Source organism: Poecilia latipinna, unplaced genomic scaffold, assembly GCF_001443285.1.
Source record: "Poecilia latipinna isolate Pla-1442-1.1 unplaced genomic scaffold, P_latipinna-1.0 Scaffold1485, whole genome shotgun sequence".
NCBI classification, from domain to species: domain Eukaryota; kingdom Metazoa; phylum Chordata; class Actinopteri; order Cyprinodontiformes; family Poeciliidae; genus Poecilia; species Poecilia latipinna.
In genome coordinates this window covers 34,110-53,177 of record NW_015114101.1, presented here as the reverse complement: position 1 = coordinate 53,177, position 19,068 = coordinate 34,110, and the positions used below count along the sequence as shown (strand labels likewise).

At 40.0% G+C, this 19,068-nt stretch overlaps 4 protein-coding genes across 5 annotated transcripts in view; 3 read left to right on the top strand and 1 right to left on the bottom strand.

Moving 5' to 3' along the window:
- LOC106963001 (glutamate receptor ionotropic, NMDA 1-like) overlaps positions 1 to 4,262 on the bottom strand; it is a 21,407-nt gene extending 17,145 nt beyond the window's left edge. For both annotated transcript variants that reach the window (XM_015057703.1, XM_015057704.1), the window contains exons 1-4: positions 4,024 to 4,262; positions 2,069 to 2,181; positions 1,848 to 1,996; positions 1,621 to 1,778 (exon numbers count right to left, since the gene is read on the bottom strand). In XM_015057703.1, the coding sequence (XP_014913189.1) occupies positions 1,621 to 1,778; positions 1,848 to 1,996; positions 2,069 to 2,181; positions 4,024 to 4,247 (644 nt within the window). In that variant the 5' untranslated portion in view covers positions 4,248 to 4,262. The remainder of the gene's footprint in view (positions 1 to 1,620; positions 1,779 to 1,847; positions 1,997 to 2,068; positions 2,182 to 4,023) is intronic.
- A 100-nt stretch (positions 4,263 to 4,362) lies between these two features.
- On the top strand, positions 4,363 to 11,028 carry pask (PAS domain containing serine/threonine kinase). The gene is made up of 12 exons (XM_015057702.1): positions 4,363 to 4,538; positions 5,985 to 6,217; positions 6,348 to 6,465; positions 6,576 to 7,093; positions 7,190 to 7,332; positions 7,733 to 7,900; positions 7,994 to 8,119; positions 8,236 to 8,370; positions 8,463 to 8,662; positions 10,019 to 10,152; positions 10,235 to 10,384; positions 10,467 to 11,028. Exons 1-12 carry the CDS (start codon positions 4,393 to 4,395, stop codon positions 10,622 to 10,624), a joined length of 2,229 nt encoding a protein of 742 aa, XP_014913188.1. The 5' UTR covers positions 4,363 to 4,392; the 3' UTR covers positions 10,625 to 11,028.
- A 1,248-nt stretch (positions 11,029 to 12,276) lies between these two features.
- Positions 12,277 to 15,534, top strand: mterf4 (mitochondrial transcription termination factor 4). Its single transcript, XM_015057705.1, has 4 exons — positions 12,277 to 12,368; positions 12,544 to 12,964; positions 13,281 to 13,465; positions 15,056 to 15,534. Exons 1-4 carry the CDS (start codon positions 12,342 to 12,344, stop codon positions 15,446 to 15,448), a joined length of 1,026 nt encoding a protein of 341 aa, XP_014913191.1. The 5' UTR covers positions 12,277 to 12,341; the 3' UTR covers positions 15,449 to 15,534.
- Positions 15,535 to 17,963: 2,429 nt separating this feature from the next.
- LOC106962993 (probable G-protein coupled receptor 148) overlaps positions 17,964 to 19,068 on the top strand; it is a 10,502-nt gene continuing 9,397 nt past the window's right edge. The window contains exon 1 of the mRNA XM_015057687.1: positions 17,964 to 18,000. The gene's annotated coding sequence lies outside the window, so the exon portion shown is untranslated. The remainder of the gene's footprint in view (positions 18,001 to 19,068) is intronic.

Sequence of the window (19,068 nt, the reverse complement as noted above, 5' to 3'; positions counted from 1 at the left end):
TCTTGGAAAAAAATCGATATTCATCCGCAAATATCGTAACATCCAACTGTCACCAGAGGCGCAAAAAGTGGGTATGCAGCGTATGCAACGCATAGGGGCGCAGCACCAGAGGGGGCGCCAAAACCCCGTCTGGAGGGGGCGACGCGCCGATTATGTTTTCTCATACAGTTCAGCGCGCCTCACGCTCCTTCACCTCTCGCACATAACGAGGTACATGTAGCGAGTTTTACACTCCACGTAGCGTCGGCCCTTCACCCTGAAGTTCCTTCCATCGGGGGGGGGCAATTTATGTTTTCGCATCCACCTGAATAATGTGCAGTTGCGCCACTGGTTGGTATTACTGATGAAGTATGGTTTGGGTTTCTGGGGCCCCGGCCCTCCGGCTCATTTCAAAGGGACCTGCCGTTTCATTTAGGCTGAAGGAAGGGAGTTTGTGCCTTTGTGGTTTTCACCAGGGATTTCAGTGTGAGTGTTTTGTTGGGGAGCAGCTGGGAGTGTCTAGTTATATTTGGGTTTCCTTATTTCCTCCCCAATCATTTTATTTAATTATTTTTCAGCTGTAAGGTTCCCAGGGCCAGCAGAGACTCCTGCGTTTTAATGTGGTTATTTTTGTATAATAAAATAAACTGACTATTTCCACCATAGAGCATCTCAACCAAATAAAATGTATCCAATTTGCAAGCAGCACCTCTGTTGATTCTAACTTATATGTGTGACGGTCTGTAAAGAGGATCCAAGGCTCTCCAGACATGAGAGCTGCACCAAGGTCACACCTGGAGTCCAGCAGCCGTTAGCCTGGTGGTGCCAGGTGTGTTTCTACAGGTGAGCGGCTGTAGCTCTATGGACGAACCAGAAAATACGTTTCATATCGTCCTGGTCCCAACAGATGTGTGGCGGAGCGCAGCTGGTAGACGAGTTTCTGTGACAAACGAAGGAGTCAAATCCTGCTAACATGAACACAAAGCTAAAAACGCCTGGGCAAGGTCAGAGTTTAAGCTGACTGGAGATGAACACATAGATGAAGCTGCAGTTTGGACTTTTTTATCTACAAATGCTTGGTGAGCCTGCCTCTTTATTAAGTTGAATATAATTTCAGATTTCTCTAGAACTTTTGTCCAGGTTAACTTAAAGTGAGCTTTTATTGTTGCAGATTAATTTTCTAGACTACAGAAAAGCAATAAGGAAGCTGAAATATGAGAAATGGGCCGATGTTGATATCCAATAGTAACACTGCTGTTATGGCAGCATTTATCTCATTTTATAATTTTTATTCGATTAATCATCAGAACAATTGATAGATTACTGGATCAGTAATTGTTACACCAGCCAATTTAGGGGTTTAGAGCCAAAACATGAAAAACTAAATCCTCGTTATCGTCCGCTGGTGGTTGCCATGGTTTCCATGGTTGCTTTTCTCCGTATCAGAATAGTGACGTTTGTTGTGCATTGATGACGTTCTGGTCGCATTCATCCGACCTGAACGAACAGAAAACATCGGATTATAAGAAGCTGATCTGTGTTGTCATGGAAACATCAGCTACAGGTCGCATTGAGGCAAAACTGAGGGACTGGCGTCCCTCCAGGCCGCAGTGTGAAGGTTGCCGGCGAGGCTCCGCCTACTTGTCTCGGACCGCCTGGATGGCCTCGGCGGCGCTCTCGTAGTTGTGCTTCTCCATGTGGCGGTACATGGTGCTCAGCTCCACCTGCCGCCGGAAGTAGATGTCCACCGAGCTCTGCTTCACCGTGGCGTAGATGAACTTATCCGATGGGTTACGCAGCTGGAAGCACATCAGCTGTTACCGCATGACATCATCGCCCCAACCGGCGAACGGAAGGCGGGCGCTCACCCTGGGGTCGTTGATGCCAGTGATGCGCTCCTCAGGCCGGTCCAGCACCAGGAAGGCTGCCAGGTTGGCGGTGTACGACGCCACGATGATCATAGCAAACCCCGCCCACACCATGCCCAGGATCCTGGCGGAGAAGCTCCGTGGGGCGCCTGCAGGGGGAGCAGTGACACGCTGTCAGCGCCGCGGGCGCCACAGGCGAGCAGAAACGCGAGCGTCGCTACCTTCTCCGATCCCCGAGTTCAGCAGAACTCCCCAGGAGAACCACATGGCGGAGGACAGGGTCAGGGCGTCTTCTTCTTCTTCTTCGCTGTTCACCTTAAACCTTCCAAACGGGCTGCAGACACACAGCAGGTCAAACAGGGTCAAACACGGCCAATCGGCCAATCGGAGTCAGCGCTGAGGTCACATGTTCAGACGATTAACTTCACTCTGAGCGTTCTGCGCAGATTCTAGTCTGAACATAAAAGCAGCAAACCTCTCAGAAAGCTAGGCTCCGCCCCCAGACGAATGAGTCAACGATGTGGGCGGAGCCTAGTACACTGAGGGGCGGGGCCAGGTGTGGGGACGAGCGCAGTCTGCTGCCAGCGTGTTTTCAAACCGACTTAAAAAATCCACCAGCGAGAGATTCAACTACTTTATTTGTTTTTACACACTTCAGTGGAAAGAGGGCAGCAGTGAGCCAGGTTCAGGCCAAACACTGCAGAATTAAACCAATTTACACAAAAATGCACAGAAACATAAGAAAACTGAAGGACCAACTGAGACTGTGTGCTTGGCAACACTTTGATTTGTCAAACTTCTGTACAGGCATTGTCTGTACTATTTTAAATTATCCTGCTTATTTCTTCATCTGAGGATGTAAATTTTTAACATCATCTTCAACACTATTCAGTATTTCTTTACGTGGTAAATTTGCCCCAGTTGTGCCGTCTCTGATTTATTACATTTTACCTTTGTGTCGTCTCCATCCCTCCGTTTGGCTGTTTTAGTAGGACAGAAAAGATTACTGTGTGGTAATATGACAACTGTACAGCTCCAGATTGGGGGCTTGTCCGGGATTTAAAGTCCGTTAGAAATTATTAGCATTTATGTGGATTAATTTTACAAGTTACAATTTTTTATTTAAACTTTTAAAGTTTAAGTTCTATTTGCTGTTTTTACAACTCCAAATAGAAAGAAAAAGAGATGCGAGGTTTACGGATTCTAGTGTGAGGTTCTGCTGATGTAACCGGACCGGACCAGAAACTCTGGGGTAGATTAAGAAGTTAAGCAGAAACAGAGCGGACCAGACCATGGGCCTCATGCATAAAGACTGCGCAGTTTTCACACTAAAACTTGGCGAACGGACAAATTTAGAAAAGTGCGGCGCACAAAAAAAAGGGATGCATAAAGCCGCAGGTGGCCGCGCACCTTTCCTTTATTAATCCTAATTTGCCTGTCGCCTCCATAAATACATAAGAATGTAAATTAGCATAAATACCCGGAAGTCTGCCGCCACGTGGGGCAGTAACCATGGCAACGGCCTGGTTTGTATGAGTATTTATAACAATAATAACTATATATTTTATTTAAAAGGTGCAGACACACCTGGATCACCTTAAATAATCAAACCTGTTGATTAGTTTTACTCAGCAGGTTGGAGTTAATCTGCTGTTTTCAGTGAGAATGAAATGACCCCATAGATGCATTTCGGCTCACAGATCAATGTGTTACATCTCTGAGACAAACTGAGGAAAAGTGCCATTTACACTCTAGCGAGGTTTTCACATCCTCTTATTTTTATTTTCTTTATTTTGTGTTCGTGTTAGATTATTGTCTGAGGATGAATGCGGTTCAGTTTCATCGTTTCAACAATAAAATGTTAAAATCATGAAAAAAACATTGGTTTGGTGCTTCTTGGTCTAAATAACTCAGTGTAGTCAGACTTCAGTGTATTTAGGTGAGTTTTGACGCTTTGTGGTTTGATATTGTCCACAGAAAAAGTTTGTGTGGCTGCTGCACATTTTCACCCAGCGAAAAACTCTGTGTATATTTACGCTAACTTTGACACAACGTTCATTTTTATACATGCTGACTTTTGCGTAAAATATGGGACCGCACTTTTTTTGTGCGCACGCAGCTTTATGCTGGTCAAGTGGAGGTTCTGGACCCGGCCAGCCTCAGGTGAGGTGTTTACCTGAACCGGTCTAGTAGGTAGAGCATCACTGCCACCACATGGACCGACAGACCGACTAACAGCCACAGAGTGCTCTGGAACGGCTGCATGAAGGAGTCCAGAGTGCTGCGGGGGATTTCCTGAGAGAGACAGAGACAGAGAGAGACGGTGAGAGAGAGACACACACAGAGAGACACAGAGAGACAGAGACATGTTAACACAGTGCAAGAAAACATTTCATACATGGATCCATCCTGGTTCTGATCCAGACCGGCAGCAGATGGACAGGATTCAGCCTCCTGATGAACTGTGTGTGTGTCTCTGTGTGTGTGTGTGTGTCTGTGTGTGTCTCTGTGTGTNTCAGATCCTTCGTCCTTGGTGGCTGGAGACATGGGAATGGTGCAGCAGGCTATCCTGAAAAGAAGTTCCTCAGGAAGAGGCAGGATCTTTACTGGAACAAGCTCCAGGCTGGAGAATCAAGGCAGTGCCACGTCGACATTCTCTCTTCCTGCAGTTACCTCCACACATTTGGTCATGTAAGTTATCATATATTTCCTCATAAAAGTTTTTTTTTTGTATTGGACAAATAATGTCACTGGTATCTTTTCGACAGTAGTCTGTTTTTGCTGTTTTTGAGTCTAAATGAACGGCATGTCTGTTAGGGCTGTGTTATAATATTGATTTTGCGATGTATATCGATATTTTCTTTCCTGGAAAAAAATCGATATTCATCCACAAGTATCGTAACATCCAACTGTCACCTTGCTCACTCACTGCTTGCTTCACCAGGAGAGTGATTAGGTCATCAGGCTTAGAGCGATTCCTTCAGATGTTAAGTGTCAAGGTTAAAAAGGTATCAAACTATTCAGAGCAGGGTACTTGATGCACTTTATTTACTTTACAAATGCGTGTAAGCTACAGTTTGTACTGTTTCAATTAAAAGAAACATGTTTTCTGATTCATTTTGTCCAGCTGTCGACTTTAAGTCTGTGTCCATGTCCAACCAGAGCCAGGTATTGTGTAGCTGGTGCTTTTAATCAGTTTTCAGTTAAATTAATTCAGTCCAACTCTATAACAGTCACAAAATGTCACCAAAATCACTCTGTCCCTCTAAAATTGTTCAGAAAATCGCAAAAGTGTATTGAATTGTATCGTTTGCTGAATATCGCAATATATATTGTCATGAGCAGAATATCGTGTATCGTATCGTGAGATTCTTGTATCACTACACCCCTAATCTCTGCCAATATTACTGTGAAATGATTGCAGGTTGTAAGTTAGTCTGCAAGTGTTGCAATCACACTTTGATTTTCATCATTTATGCTTTGTTGAGGTAATCTAATAGTACCTTAAGATTGACTACATTTTTGTTTAAAAAAAAATGTAAGATCTTCCACAAACATGGCAGCAAAAAATGTACCAACTGCATCTACATAGGTTCCCAAAACAATGGAGGAAGTAACTCTTTTTATAAACCACAATTTCGCAGATTGTTGCTCTTTCAAAGGGATTTCTATCAATTTTACACAGACTAGCTAATAACATCAAGTGGCATCAACATGAATGGGCAGAATATATTGATAAACTCAATATATTGAACAAAATGTAATTCATTTTGTTTGGATTTTATGTAATAGACAATCATAAAGCAGTTCATAAATGTAAAGTGGAAGAAAAGTTATAAATTGCTTTCAATTTTCAGCTTGTTACAAATGGTTATAAAAGTTTTTTCTCATAAAACTTACTTTGTCAAAGTATATCCATATGTAGTATCAATACCAGATCCAAGTTTTGTTTTTGAATTTTTTTCCCCACACCTTTAAATCTAGACTTAATGTTTATATCCTGACAAAATACGAAAAAGCCCAAGAATTATCAATATTTGTAAGGCAGTGTATCAACTTGTTTTTTGTTAGATTTGAACTTAAGTTTTCTTCTTCTTTCTCAACTTAATAAACAGAGTAAATAAAATGTGTTTGCAGGGCCAATAATACCGCAGAGCTGATTGAGGAAGCAGCCCGGGCGGCTCCCGGCTGTAACACGCTGGATTGTGCAGATTCCACCCAGGCTCTCCTTAAGACGTTCGCCTGGGTGGAAACTCCAGATGAAGACACCTGCTGCTTGATTTCCACTGAGCCGTCCAACCAGAACAGAGACGAGCAGCTGCTCAATGTGATTCAGCAGAATATTGCACCTGCGATCAAGATTACACCAGGTACTATTTAAGTTCACCTTCGCTTTTTAATTTTTTTTTTTTTTTTTTTAACTTGACCATGTTTTGTCAGCATTTGTCAAAGTTTAGGAAAACAAGTGAAAACTTAATGATATTGTGAAATATTTTGCAGACACGCCTGTACAGGATGAGAGAGCAGGTGGCAGCTGTAATGAGACGAGAAAAGATCATCGCTCACGCGCCGCGGTCCTCCAAGAGTCGAGCTTTGAGATCATTTCATTGGACAGCAGGTCATTAGAATGTGCCAATGATGCATTTACAAAAACCTATAGATTCACTCTTTGCATAAGAGAACAGTAGAAAATAAAATACAACTTTGCTTTTGAATTTAATTTTTCAGATCATCGTCTGGTTTCTCTGACAAGTTCGCTGGCCGTCTTTGTCGTGATGCTGCCCCGGTGAATGAGTCTAATTCAGCTCCTCTGTTGGACTCAGCCAGCTGCTTTGTGGACATCGACTGCAACGGAGATGCTGTGACCCGCGTTCTAGCGGAGCTGGATCTGAGCGACGACGTGGAGGTGCTCAGCATGCAAGAGTACACTGGTGATACAGCAGAACTTCTACGGACGCCTTCTCCAGGTGTGGCAGAGTCGGACCAGAAAGTGGAGGCCGCCGGTGCTGCGGTGAAGGCCGAGCTCGGTTTGAGCGAAGAGCAGGATCAGTGGGGAGCGCTCTCTTTGATTCCTAAAGGCAATAGCCAAGAGTGTGCAGAACAAGCAAATAGTTTGACCGACATGCCCGCCACATCAACACCGAAAAAACAGACGGCGAATGGACAAGTGGTGACCTCAAACATTACGCAGGTCCTAGAGGGACAATTTGTAGGAAGTGGATACCACAGAGACGGCACAAGAGTAGGTTGGTAACAAAGTTTCACTGCATGTCAGTTTTCCTTATTATGATTAACAACATAACAGCAGGACTGACGTTTACTGTCCCTCTCCTCTCCACTAGATGTGCAGTGTGACATTTGCAGGACTAACCTCTCTGATGGAAGCTTCATGTTCTGCGTGTGGATTAAAAGATCAAACCAGCAGGGGGCGCTATTGCGAACTGAGCCTTCACTTCACAACCATTCAGGAGCTAGCCCAGGAAAGGTGAGTTCCAGCTGAGAGTTTCATTTTAGTTACAAAGATACTTGGATGTCTAAGTAAAATGGAAATTTTACTTTGCCAGAAAAAAAAAAACAAAGCAAAGTCCATCGAAAATGTATAAAACGCATAATAAACATAGAATGTACACACAGAGCACTTCAAATGTTAAAACAAGACTTAAAAATGAATAATTTTCAATAAAAGTGGTGAAACTGAACAATTAATTCAGTATTTCCTTGTTTAAAAAAATATACAGCCAACAAGTTTCCTATAGAAACTTTTCATACTTGTGGAACTTTAAGTCTTCTGTCAGAAAACAGTGAGTGACGAGGAAAAGAGGAGTCATTGTAGATCCTGGTAGCTTTCTGAAACATGGTTTGTTTTATTATGTTCTGTCCATCAGAGGTCTGGCGAGGCCGGTCAAGGAGAAGCGCTGCGCTCCACTCTGGATCTGGAGCATTCTCGAGCTTGTGACGGGCAGTTTGAAGAAGAATACCAGCCAATCAAATCTGTGGGGAAAGGAGCATTTGGGTTTGTCTGGAAGGCAATAAGACGCTGTGATGGACAAGAAGTATGAATCTTTGGTTTTACGTAGAACTGTGGTAAATATGATGTAATCATAAATCTATATGTAGATTTTTTTTCCTATATGAAAAATTTCCAGGTAATTGTGAAGTTTATTAGCAAATCAAGAATAATGAGCGACTGCTGGGTAGATGACCCCATGTTGGGAAGAGTGAGCCAGGAGATTGCCATATTGACCAGAGTTCAACACCATAACATTGTCAAGGTAACGTTGATGTCACAGAACACGTAAATCAATCAGGTTCCTTTATGCATAAGGAAAAACCTCGCTGATCCCTCTTATGGGTGTATGTGTTTGTCTTTGTGTGTGTCTGCCTCCAGGTAGCAGAGGTGTTTGAGAATGGAAGCTATTTCCAGATGGTGATGGAGAAACATGGAGACGGTTTGGATCTTTTTGAATTCATAGACATGCAACCAAGACTGGACGAGCCCCTGGCCAGCTACATCTTTAGACAGGTATAAGAATGACCAGCGATGGCGATGGTGCAAGGTGAGATGAAGTGTTTTATTGATCCAAACTACTTTTTTTTTTTTTTTTTCCCCCTCAGATTGTGGCAGCTGTTTTCTACTTGAGGGCAAAGAACATCATTCACAGAGACATAAAAGATGAAAACGTCATCATTGATAAGTGCTTTCACATCCGATTGATAGATTTTGGCTCTGCAGCCATTCTGTCTCCTGGGAAGCTGTTCTATAATTTTTGCGGCACGTTGGAGTACTGCTCCCCAGAGGTGCTTCGGGGAAATGCGTGAGTGTTTCACCCTTGTGAATAATGAATCATGTGTGCTTTTTAAAAAAGGTTCCAGTTCTGCCAAAAGTTTAAAATATTTGAACACCTTTGCAAGGAGAAGTAGTATGAAATGTACATTTGTAAAACTTCTTCACATTTGACACATTGGAGCCACAAACATAGGTTTATTCAATGCAATGTAGCAGAAATATGAACACAAAAGATAAGGATGTGACCATTTTAACGCAGGCTTGTTATTTTTGCTGCTTAAGCATTTTGTTTTTACTGTTACAAAAGACAATCAATCAATATAAAAAAAATAATATTACTTAATGTATCTGCTGTGCAAAAGGAGCTTATTTGGTCATTTTAGATGGCATTTTTTTATAGCAGTGACACATTTATAGACAACGGGAAGGATTTGTTTTAAAAGATATTTGTCACTATTATGATTGTTGCAATAAATGCCACCACATTTCATCACATTTTCAGTCCATATTGCCCAACCCAAATTTAAACCCCAGATATTGTTTTCCTTCCACCTCACAATTATTTGCTGCATTTTACTGGTCTCTCACATAAATCTCAGTGAAATGCATTACACTCTGTGACAAAAAGTGAAAAATGCAAACTTTTGAAAGGTAAGAGTACTTTTTGAAGGCACCATAAGTATTTTTTTTTATTATTTTAGTTCTGCTATAAGCCTCTGCTGCATATAGTTTCTACAATATTTGTAAGTGGCAGCCCAAGAGCAAAGCAAGTGATAAAAGATAAGATCCAGAAAAGCTATTTTAATGGTATTCCACTTGGTACACAGAACCCTTTAAAATTGCACCAGGTTTTATTTTATTCCTCATTTAACTCTCAGCACCACTGAAAAGTTAAACTGTGTGGCACTTTGTGTAGTATAAGAGCTAACATACCATTTTATCAGAAAAATAATGATTAAACCACATTAGGACCTATCAAGTACCACAAAAATGATATAATTTACAGCACAGCGTATATTAAATGGTGTACTGAGGTGCTTCCTGCTTGAGAAATGTTTGTCTAAATATTAAATATAACTTCTGGCTAAACTACAACACTTAAACTCTTTCTTTGCGTAATTCAAATTGATTAGATAAGTTTGTGAATTAATTACAGAATTAGAGGTATCAGGTTAAAGGGAGTGTTCTTCTGATCATCTTTCTTTAAACATTTTGCATGTTCTATGCAAAATGTAGGTCAGCATGCAGTTAAATAAAACCCTTCATGACCCATTAAACTTTACAATGTTTGTGGAAGCCATGCAGTGTTAAGAAAACTCCCCTTGTTCAGCTAAAAGCCCTGAAGCTAAACACTGTTAATCTGATGATTGTGCTCCTGTCCCAGCTATGAGGGACCAGAGCTGGAGATGTGGTCTCTGGGGGTTTTGCTCTACACTCTGCTGTTCAGTGAGAACCCGTTCTGTGACGTGGGTGAAATCCTTGATGCCAAACTTCAGCCTCCATTCCCCCTGTCTCCAGGTACAATGATGTTCTGTGCCGCAGTTTATTAGCTCTGTCTTCTTACAAATCAGTTATGCAAATTTTCTGTTTGCCACCCCAGAGCTGCACGGTGTTTTGCAAGGCCTGCTGCACTCTAATCCCGCAAAGAGGATGACTTTAGACCAGCTTCTGTTGCAGCCGTGGATCAGCCAGCCCATTTCCCTGGCCGAATACAGCTGGACTGAGGTGGTTCCTGCATCTCGGAGCCTCTGTAAGTACTCCTCGGCATGAAGCGTAGACTTACATTGATCTGCCAACCTCTAATGTACAGAGTCATTCTCTTCTTCTACCAGGTTCGCCACAGAATCAGGAGCCAAGTCCCACTGCATACGCGGGACGGAGCTTGTTCCCAGATTGTGGCGATGAGACTCTGTCGGAGGAAGATGAGGATGAAAATCAGTCAATGGCGGCCCTGGAAACTGAGCTCCAAAAATACCTTTTGCGGGATTGAAGACTAAACCTGAAGCAGCAGAAATCTTAATAGTCTGTCTCACATTTTGTAATATGAAGATCTAAGTTACAAAACAAGAAATAAGCTTTTAGAAGGGAAATCTATTTTGTACAGGAGATCAAATTTTAAGTTTTTTTAGAGGCTTTTTTAGTAAACAATTTTTTTAAATCATTGGCTCATCGCAATTTTCCTCCAGTGATATTTTATGATCCATTATGGGGAAGAAGAAATGAACAAAAGAAGTCAAACCTTTTTGACTTATTTGATTTCATAGTCCAAAATTGGTTTAGATATATATATTTTTTCATGTTTGCAAAGAAATGCATGTAGCATTGTGTGGATAGTTTCCTAGTTTTCCATTTTTTCATTAATTTATTTTTTGAATTGCGACTTTTTAATCCGAATTTTAATCTTGATGTTTAGATATTTTTAATTGCATATAAAACATACAAACACTTTTTATATTTATTTTTAAGCATCAATAAATGTTTTTCCATAAAACACATTCCTTCTGATTTTTCATAAATTGCCTAAGTGTGCCTTAGACTCCTTATAATTCTTAACAAATCTGTCATGTTTATTTCAATAACTAACAGAATTTTGTAAAAATACCAAACAATATTAAGTGTAACTGAAGTTGTAAAGTGAATCAGAATTGATTATGAAGTGCAGGACACTGAACAATCATAAACAGCTGTTTTATAATCAGAAACTGAGTTTTATCTGGGTGTAGTGATGAAATATAATATGCAAACCTGTAAATTTTACGCTATAATTACCATAGGTATTTTCTCACCCATGCAAAACACTGCTACAAAGAAATGATGTGTCGCTTTCAGTAGTTCAGGGAATTCCAGCTGTGATGGCATACCAAATGTGCAAAAAAGTTATTTTTGTCTCCATTACATATTACTCAGTCAACCATTGGTGGGATAATAACAAACTAGAAGCAATGGGAACATTAGAAGCTCAGGAAGAGCCAGTTCATAAAACTGGCTCAGGAAAAATGTGTAGATTACTTTGCGGAATAGATTTTGATGGCCAAGCAGCTGCATCCAAGTCTTTTGTCACCAGGTACAATGCAAAGTCTCAGAAGCAGTGATATATAAAGTGCATAGTCACTGGACTTTAGAGAAGTGGAGATGTCTTCTCTGGAATGATGCCCATCTATTTAGCTATTTAATTGATGAGAGTTTGGCATTTGCTAAAAAAACAGTACTTGGCAACAACTCACCTTGGATAACACCTACTTTTCCCATCCATCCATTCATCAGTTGTCTATACCCCTTTACAGGGTTGTAAGAGTCCGGTACATTTCTCCAGCAGTCAATGGACAATAAACACGGTGCACCATGGACAGGTTGACGGTCCATCATGGAGCCATACCTCCCGTTGCCTGCAAAAGACACAAAACATCCTCAATTCATCCTATTATGCCCATCATCCATTTGCCCCCTGAAGAACCCTCCATCAAAACAAGTACCAAACTGAACTTTGAACTTATAACACACACCAAACACAACATTTTTTAAGAGGATTTGTTCTTCATTATCCACGGATTCAATATTAATTCTGTATTTTAATTTTAGAAGAACCCGGGTTCTTGAGAGCAGGTTGTGCACTAAAGAATCGAATTATTGCACAATGTGAATTAACTCACCGGAACGTTGCCTGGGCACTAGATTTCCAGTCGGACGACTAAGATCAACGTACCACCATGGGGACCCGTGTTGTTATGCTGCAGGTGAGTTGAAATGGTTTTTGACATGATGTACTTTATTATAATTTAATTTGGATTTTGGAGTATGTGATTAATTGATCCAAATAACTCAGAAGTATTGTTTAAAAGTCCTTAAAGCTCCGACATGCAGCTAATGAAATTGCTATAACCTTCGCACGTTTTATTTTTTCCTCCACAGGTTCTTCGACAAAAACTAAACTATGTTCCCTCCTACACTTCCATCCCAGTCCAGTTTAAGACGCTTAAAACATCTAATCTACCTTTGAGCCTCAGCTGCAGACTACTTTGCTCCGTTTCAGATCAGACCTCCTCCCTATTGCAACGCAACAAAAGAAACTCTCCCGAGCTGTCTCTGAGATCTTTTCTTGACATGGGATTCACAGAGTACCAGGCAGAACAATTGCATGACAGTGTGTCCAGGTTGAAAGGGGGGAATGCTGCCAAACACGTCTTATCAACGCTGTCAGTACTGTTTGTCCTGGGGTTCAACCCCACCACTGTGCATAAACTTCTGGACAAATGTCCAGAGCTCTATAAGGTCAAGGAAATGCAGCTTCAGCAACGGATAAGCCACCTGCGGCAGCTGGGTTTTGTTGAAGGTGAGATTATTTTTGATCAAATATGGGTAAATATTCAAATGATTAACTGTAAAATAAATAAATACATACATACTACTTGAACTATGTTGTAATGGTGTATTACATCAAATCTTTTAAAAAAAAAAATACATTGAAGTTTGTGATCATAATATGGTACAAATGTGAAAAAATTCAAGAGATTTATATAAAGCACTTTGAATTGCCTTGTTGCTGAAAATGTGGTCTAGAAATAAAATTACCTCACCTTACCTTACCCTATATATATTTACAAGGTTTGGTACTTATAAACCGAAATGTCTCGTCGTCTCTCCTGTAGGGAGTCTTCAGAGAACCGTGTCCTACTATCCAAAGATCTTAACCGTGCCGGTGAAGTCTGTAAAATCTGTGGTGCAGTTCCTCAGAGAGAAGTGTCTGTTTACCACCCAGCAGGTGGCAGAAATCCTCAGAGATAGTCCTGCAGTGGTGTTGCAGGACCTGGACCAGCTAGAGTACAAGTTTCAGGTCAGTAAGTAAAGAAGTGAAACAAATGGGGTTAATATTGTAAAGATCTCTAAAAAGAACTTACTTCAGCAGCCCACTTTCTGTTAAGACCACACCCACCTACTACCAACCTTGATCCCAATTTCTCTTACAGATTGTCCAAGTTTGATTATTAGTGTATTTAACAGCCCGCTTTCATACACAACAGACAAAACTGTTGGTAACTTTTTATTAATGGTCTCTGTTATTGAACAAAAAGGCCACAACACTCACTGAAATAACTAGAAACTAACAAAAATAATACATGTAAATGTCAATTTTAGGTGTGGTAAAAACCATGTCACCAAACAGCACAGATGCTACTTGTCATCCTTTAAATAGGCAGACTGACCGATTAGAGTCGGTCTGCCTGACTCTAAGCTTATTTGATTACTATATAATCAAATAAGCAAGCTACTAATAATAAGGGTTGTACCACGCTCATCGAATTACTTTATATACTGTAGATATATTTCAATTAACATGTAATAAGAAATAATTTTCAATTTCTTTTTACAAGTACAATCATTTTTGTCTAGGTCTGTTTTATTGGTTTATGTTTTTAAATTATTCTTTTGAACCACAATTCAAAAATAATGTCTGATTTTCATTGGTTAATACCATACAATGGTACCATGTCTGTGCATAATAATAGAGGTTCTCTTTATTATGCTTAATAAAGAGATGGCACTGTGTATTTACCAGACTCATGGTGCCATTTTATAGCATAATCAAGTAACTATGTTACCTTTAGTTGTTATAAAAAATATTGTATATATCAGCCATAACTTAGAAGAATTTGACATCATAATTTGAGCTCTTGAAATTGGTCTCTGTGTCATTAAGAAGCTCCTGCTCTTTCTGTTATGTCATTTAAAATAGGAATGCTGAACTGAGACGTGGCTTGTGTGATAAGATCAGCAGATGCACAGTTTCACCAGGTGTTTGCTAATTGCTACTGCTGCTCGTCCAGAGGAGTTCAGTGGAGAAGTGCAGGGGGCAGAGTGCTCGGTGGCAGGAGGAGCTTTGTGGAAATAGGCAGCGCTTTGTGAAAGCAAATATTTAGGCACAAGTGAATAGATGCCGCAAGAGATTTAAGCTTTTCGCAAGAAAGAATCAAAGCAACACTCAAGCTCAAAAGTCGATTTTACGACCTGTCCCCTCTCCCGTTAACTTTCAGTAAAATGCTTTTGTTAGTTTCAAGTAATTTCAGTGGTCATTGAGGGTTTTTTGGCCAATAACAGAGGGGCACCAAAAATTTTGCCCAGGCCTGTATGTTGCACTTTGTCTTAACCCACATCTTTGATGCAACAGTGGTGGCTCCCCCTGGTGGCTACAATGTTGTTTTTTGGATTGCTGTGAAGTGACTTCTCTACATGGCAATATTGCATGGTTAATAGCAGCCTTTTACTATATAATCAAATAAGCAAGCTACTAATAATAAGGGTTGTACCACACTCATCGAATTACTTTATATACTGTAGATATATTTCATGTATTCTCTGATTATTATTATTTTTTTATTTGTTTCTTGTTCTTCCTAACTGCATCCATCAAATACTCTCTCCACAGTACGTTTACTTCAGAATGGGTGTCAAACAAGCCGAGATGGTGAAGTGTAGGTTGTTTCGTTTCAGCCTAGACGATGTGCGCTGTCGGCATACATTCCTGGAGCGGCGAGGCTTGTACCAGACCCCAGACAAGAAAGGACAGACTACTTTGATTAACCCCAAACTGGACAGAATCCTTAATGTGGACGAGGGGACGTTCATCGCAGATGTTGCCCAGGCGTCGCCTGAGGAGTATGATGTGTTTCAGAAACTCTTGGCAAGAGAGTGGAAGGAGGAAGATTTCGAGTATGGCAGCATTGAATCGTATAGTGACGATGAGGAGGAGGAGGAGGATGATGAAGAGGAGGAGGAATCCAGAGGGAAAAGTGGATACAATAAGAAGACGAAAAAATAATGAATTAAAGGGAAGCGTGAGAAGAATAAATGGCAGTTATCAGTAAATTCATGCATCTAATTTAATAAATGAAATCCTTTAGTTTTTATTGCCTCTTCTGTCTCTTCATACCATCAAAGAGTATTATTATAACCAAACATGGATTTGTTGTTCCTCAGTCTGCTGATGAGGAACTAATTTTTGTATTTGTTTAGGTGGCGTCATTAGGCTGAAGTGTGATAACGTCAGGGTGACCTTAATTCACTTACAAAGCATCAGATGTGGATGGTGCAATTTGCTGTCTTTTGATCTTTAATTAAACCAAAGTGGATTTTTGCTATTCTGCAATGAAATAATGTAAAAAAAAAAAAAAAAAAAAGGTACAAATCAGATTAAAAGCTTAAAGATGAGAAGGGAAAAAAAGGGGGGAAAAACAGCATAAGCAATAGTTAAAAGCATAAAAAGCTCCATCCTGTTACTATGTCACCAACAAGTGGCCGTGGCTTTTTGCATCTCTCATCACTGAGTCAACAAAGAATCTATGAGATAGAGGCAGCGTGTGAGAGACATTGTACGATGGACTATCATTGATTTGTGCAGCACAAGCAGCATTTTCTCTTAGAAATAAGGTAAGATACCTTCATTCAATCAATAAAATATCATGGTTTGTTATTGCCAGGACTGAATTTTATCCAGTTCAGTTTGTGTCAAATCTATCTGTGCTGTGGTGGTATTTATACTCTTTGAACCTTTAAAATGTATTCATCATAAGTATTGCCCTATTAAATAAATTACTTAAGCAGTAATTGAAATCAACTTAATTATGCTTTAATTTTTAAGAACCTTTTTTATGGTTTTGTTTTCTTTCTATTTTAAAAGTAGAGTCACTAATAATCAACCTAGAATTGTATGCTGGCAGGAAGTTTGGATTGCTCATTTCCATATTCATCCGTGCCAACGTGGTGAAATATTTAAAGTTATGTAACCTACTTCAACCATTAAGCTTCCATTGCTGCAAAATTGTATTAACATCATTCAGGAAACAGGTCATGAGTGAGACAGGAGAATTTTATAGATCCCACCTGATGAAGTTCATCTGCAATATCAATATCACAAGATAGCTGTATTTTCTGAAGTGCAGGTGTGAATAATACACATTTTATCCTAAAATGAGAGTAAGTGTTCAAGTTTTACTAGTTGTGTATTGTTTCCACTTTATGTTACTTTTTATAAAACAAGATTTACCAGTTCAGTATGCATCAGTCAGAACTTCATACTCGTATAGAGGCTGCATGTCTGTGTGTTGCTTGTATTACAGAGATTATTCAGTGCAGTCAGAATATCTTAGTTATTATACTACAGATTGCAGAAATATGTCTTATATTCATAAAATGTCTCATTAGTTGGATATCCAAATACTGTATATAGTTGGATAGATTGTAACTTTATTAACCTTTGTTCCCACACAGCAGTCTTAGATATACTGTACATCAAATACTTAAAAAACATAAAATTACAAAATAAAAGAAGATTGACATCAACTCCCCAATCATATAATATGCTGTAGCAAAATTTGTGATGTTAGTCATTTAGAGTATTTTAGTTTGAGGTCAGATGCTCTTCTTTTTTGCTGGTAAGACTTGGCTTAAACAATTCTTCTAATGTTCATCTAAGCACCCTTTTTAGATGTCAAAAATATAAAATATTTAAACCAAATGTTTACATAGACCAGGAGTATCAAACTCATTTTGATTTGGGGCCAGATTCAGATCATGAATGCTCTCAAAGGCCGTGTTATGGCAGAAAGCATTGATAAAACTACCCATTAACAAATAGTTAAAATATGAATAAATATCTTTCACTGCATTCGATGAGTTAAAATTAAATATTGAACATCTTTTCACGTTGATGTAATTTGCCAGTGTGTAGATGAAAACGGCATACCACAAAAATAGAGTAGATATGACAAGATAGTTATATTTTCTGAAGTATAAGTGTAAACAACATTGACGTTCTATTTACATGTTCCTCTAGATCAGGGGTGCCCAATAATACGTCGATCGCAATCGACCGGTCGATCGCGTAAAGGTTTTGAGTCGATCTCGGCAGGTGACAAACTGAACGCCGCCAGGACGCTGAGACCAGCACTTCCTCTTCTGACAGGCTTATCAAAAAATATTCACTAAGATCCTAAACGTTTGTAGCTTCATTAAAAAAGAATGTTATAAAAAAAAAAATCAACGTAGCGTGTTAAAATGAATAATCTCAGTAATTATTATTTCAACAAAGTGTTGCGCAATTCTATGCGTTTCGGTTTCATTAACAAAGAAAAAAAAATGGCGACTCAAAGACCGACTGACGAGCAGAGCAGGACTTTAAATTATCTACTCAACCACCGCTGTGTTCATGAGAGGCTTATTAATAATCTAGAAATAAATATTAAGCCTGGAAACCTGATATCGTAACGGACTGAATGTTATGTTTTTAACGTAATCTCTGCTCGGCTTGCGGGGCGCAGGCGGTTGCCACGGCAACGGGTGTGCTTAAACGTCAAAGAGACGGAGAGTAAAAAGGTAGGAGTGGTTTTGAGTTGATCGTCTGTTCGGGTTGTTTCACCTTTGTTTACATTTGCTGTGGCTCATTACAGCCGCTGTAGTTTCTGAACATTCAATAAACGACAAACTTGGACTAATTACCTCGTTCATTTGCGAGTATACAGGTCCTTCTAAAAAAAAATTAGCATATTGTAATAAAGTTCATTATTTTCCATAATGTAATGATAAAAATTAAACTGTCAGATATTTTAGATTCGTTGCACACCAAATGAAATATTTCAGGTCTGTTATTGTTTTAATACTGATGATTTTGGCATACAGTTCATGAAAACCCAAAATCCCTGTCTCAAAAAATTTGCATATTTCATCAGACCAATAAAAGAAAAGTGTTTTAATACCAAAAAAAGTCAACCTTCAAATAATTATGTTCAGTTATGCTCTCAATACTTGGTCAGGAATCCTTTTGCAGAAATGACTGCTTCAATGCGGCGTGGCATGGAGGCAATCAGCTTGTGGCTCTGCTGAGGTGTTATGGAGGCCCAGGATGCTTCGATAGCGGCTTGAAGCTCATCCAGAGTTTTGGGTCTTGCGTCTCTCAACGTTCTCTTCACAATATCCCACATAATCTCTATGGGGTTCAGGTCAGGAGAGTTGGCAGGCCAATTGAGCACAGTAACACCATGGTCAGTAATACCAGTGGTTTTGGCCCTGTGAGCAGGTGCCAGGTGATGCTGAAAAATGAAATCTTCATCTCCATAAAGCTTTTCAGCAGATGGAAGCATGAAGTGCTCCAAAATCTTCTGATAGCTGCTGCATTGATCCTGCCCTTGATAAAACACAGTGGACCAACACCAGCAGCTGACATGGCACCCAGACCGTCACTGACTGTGGGTACTTGACACTGGACTTCTGGCATTTTGGCATTTCCTTCTCCCCAGTCTTCCTCCAGACTCAGGCACCTTAATTTCCAAATGACATGCAAAATTTGCTTTCATCTGAAAAAAGTACCTTGGACCACTAAGCAACAGTCCAGTGCTGCTTCTCTGTAGCCCAGGTCAGCTTCTGCCACTGTTTCTGGTTCAAAAG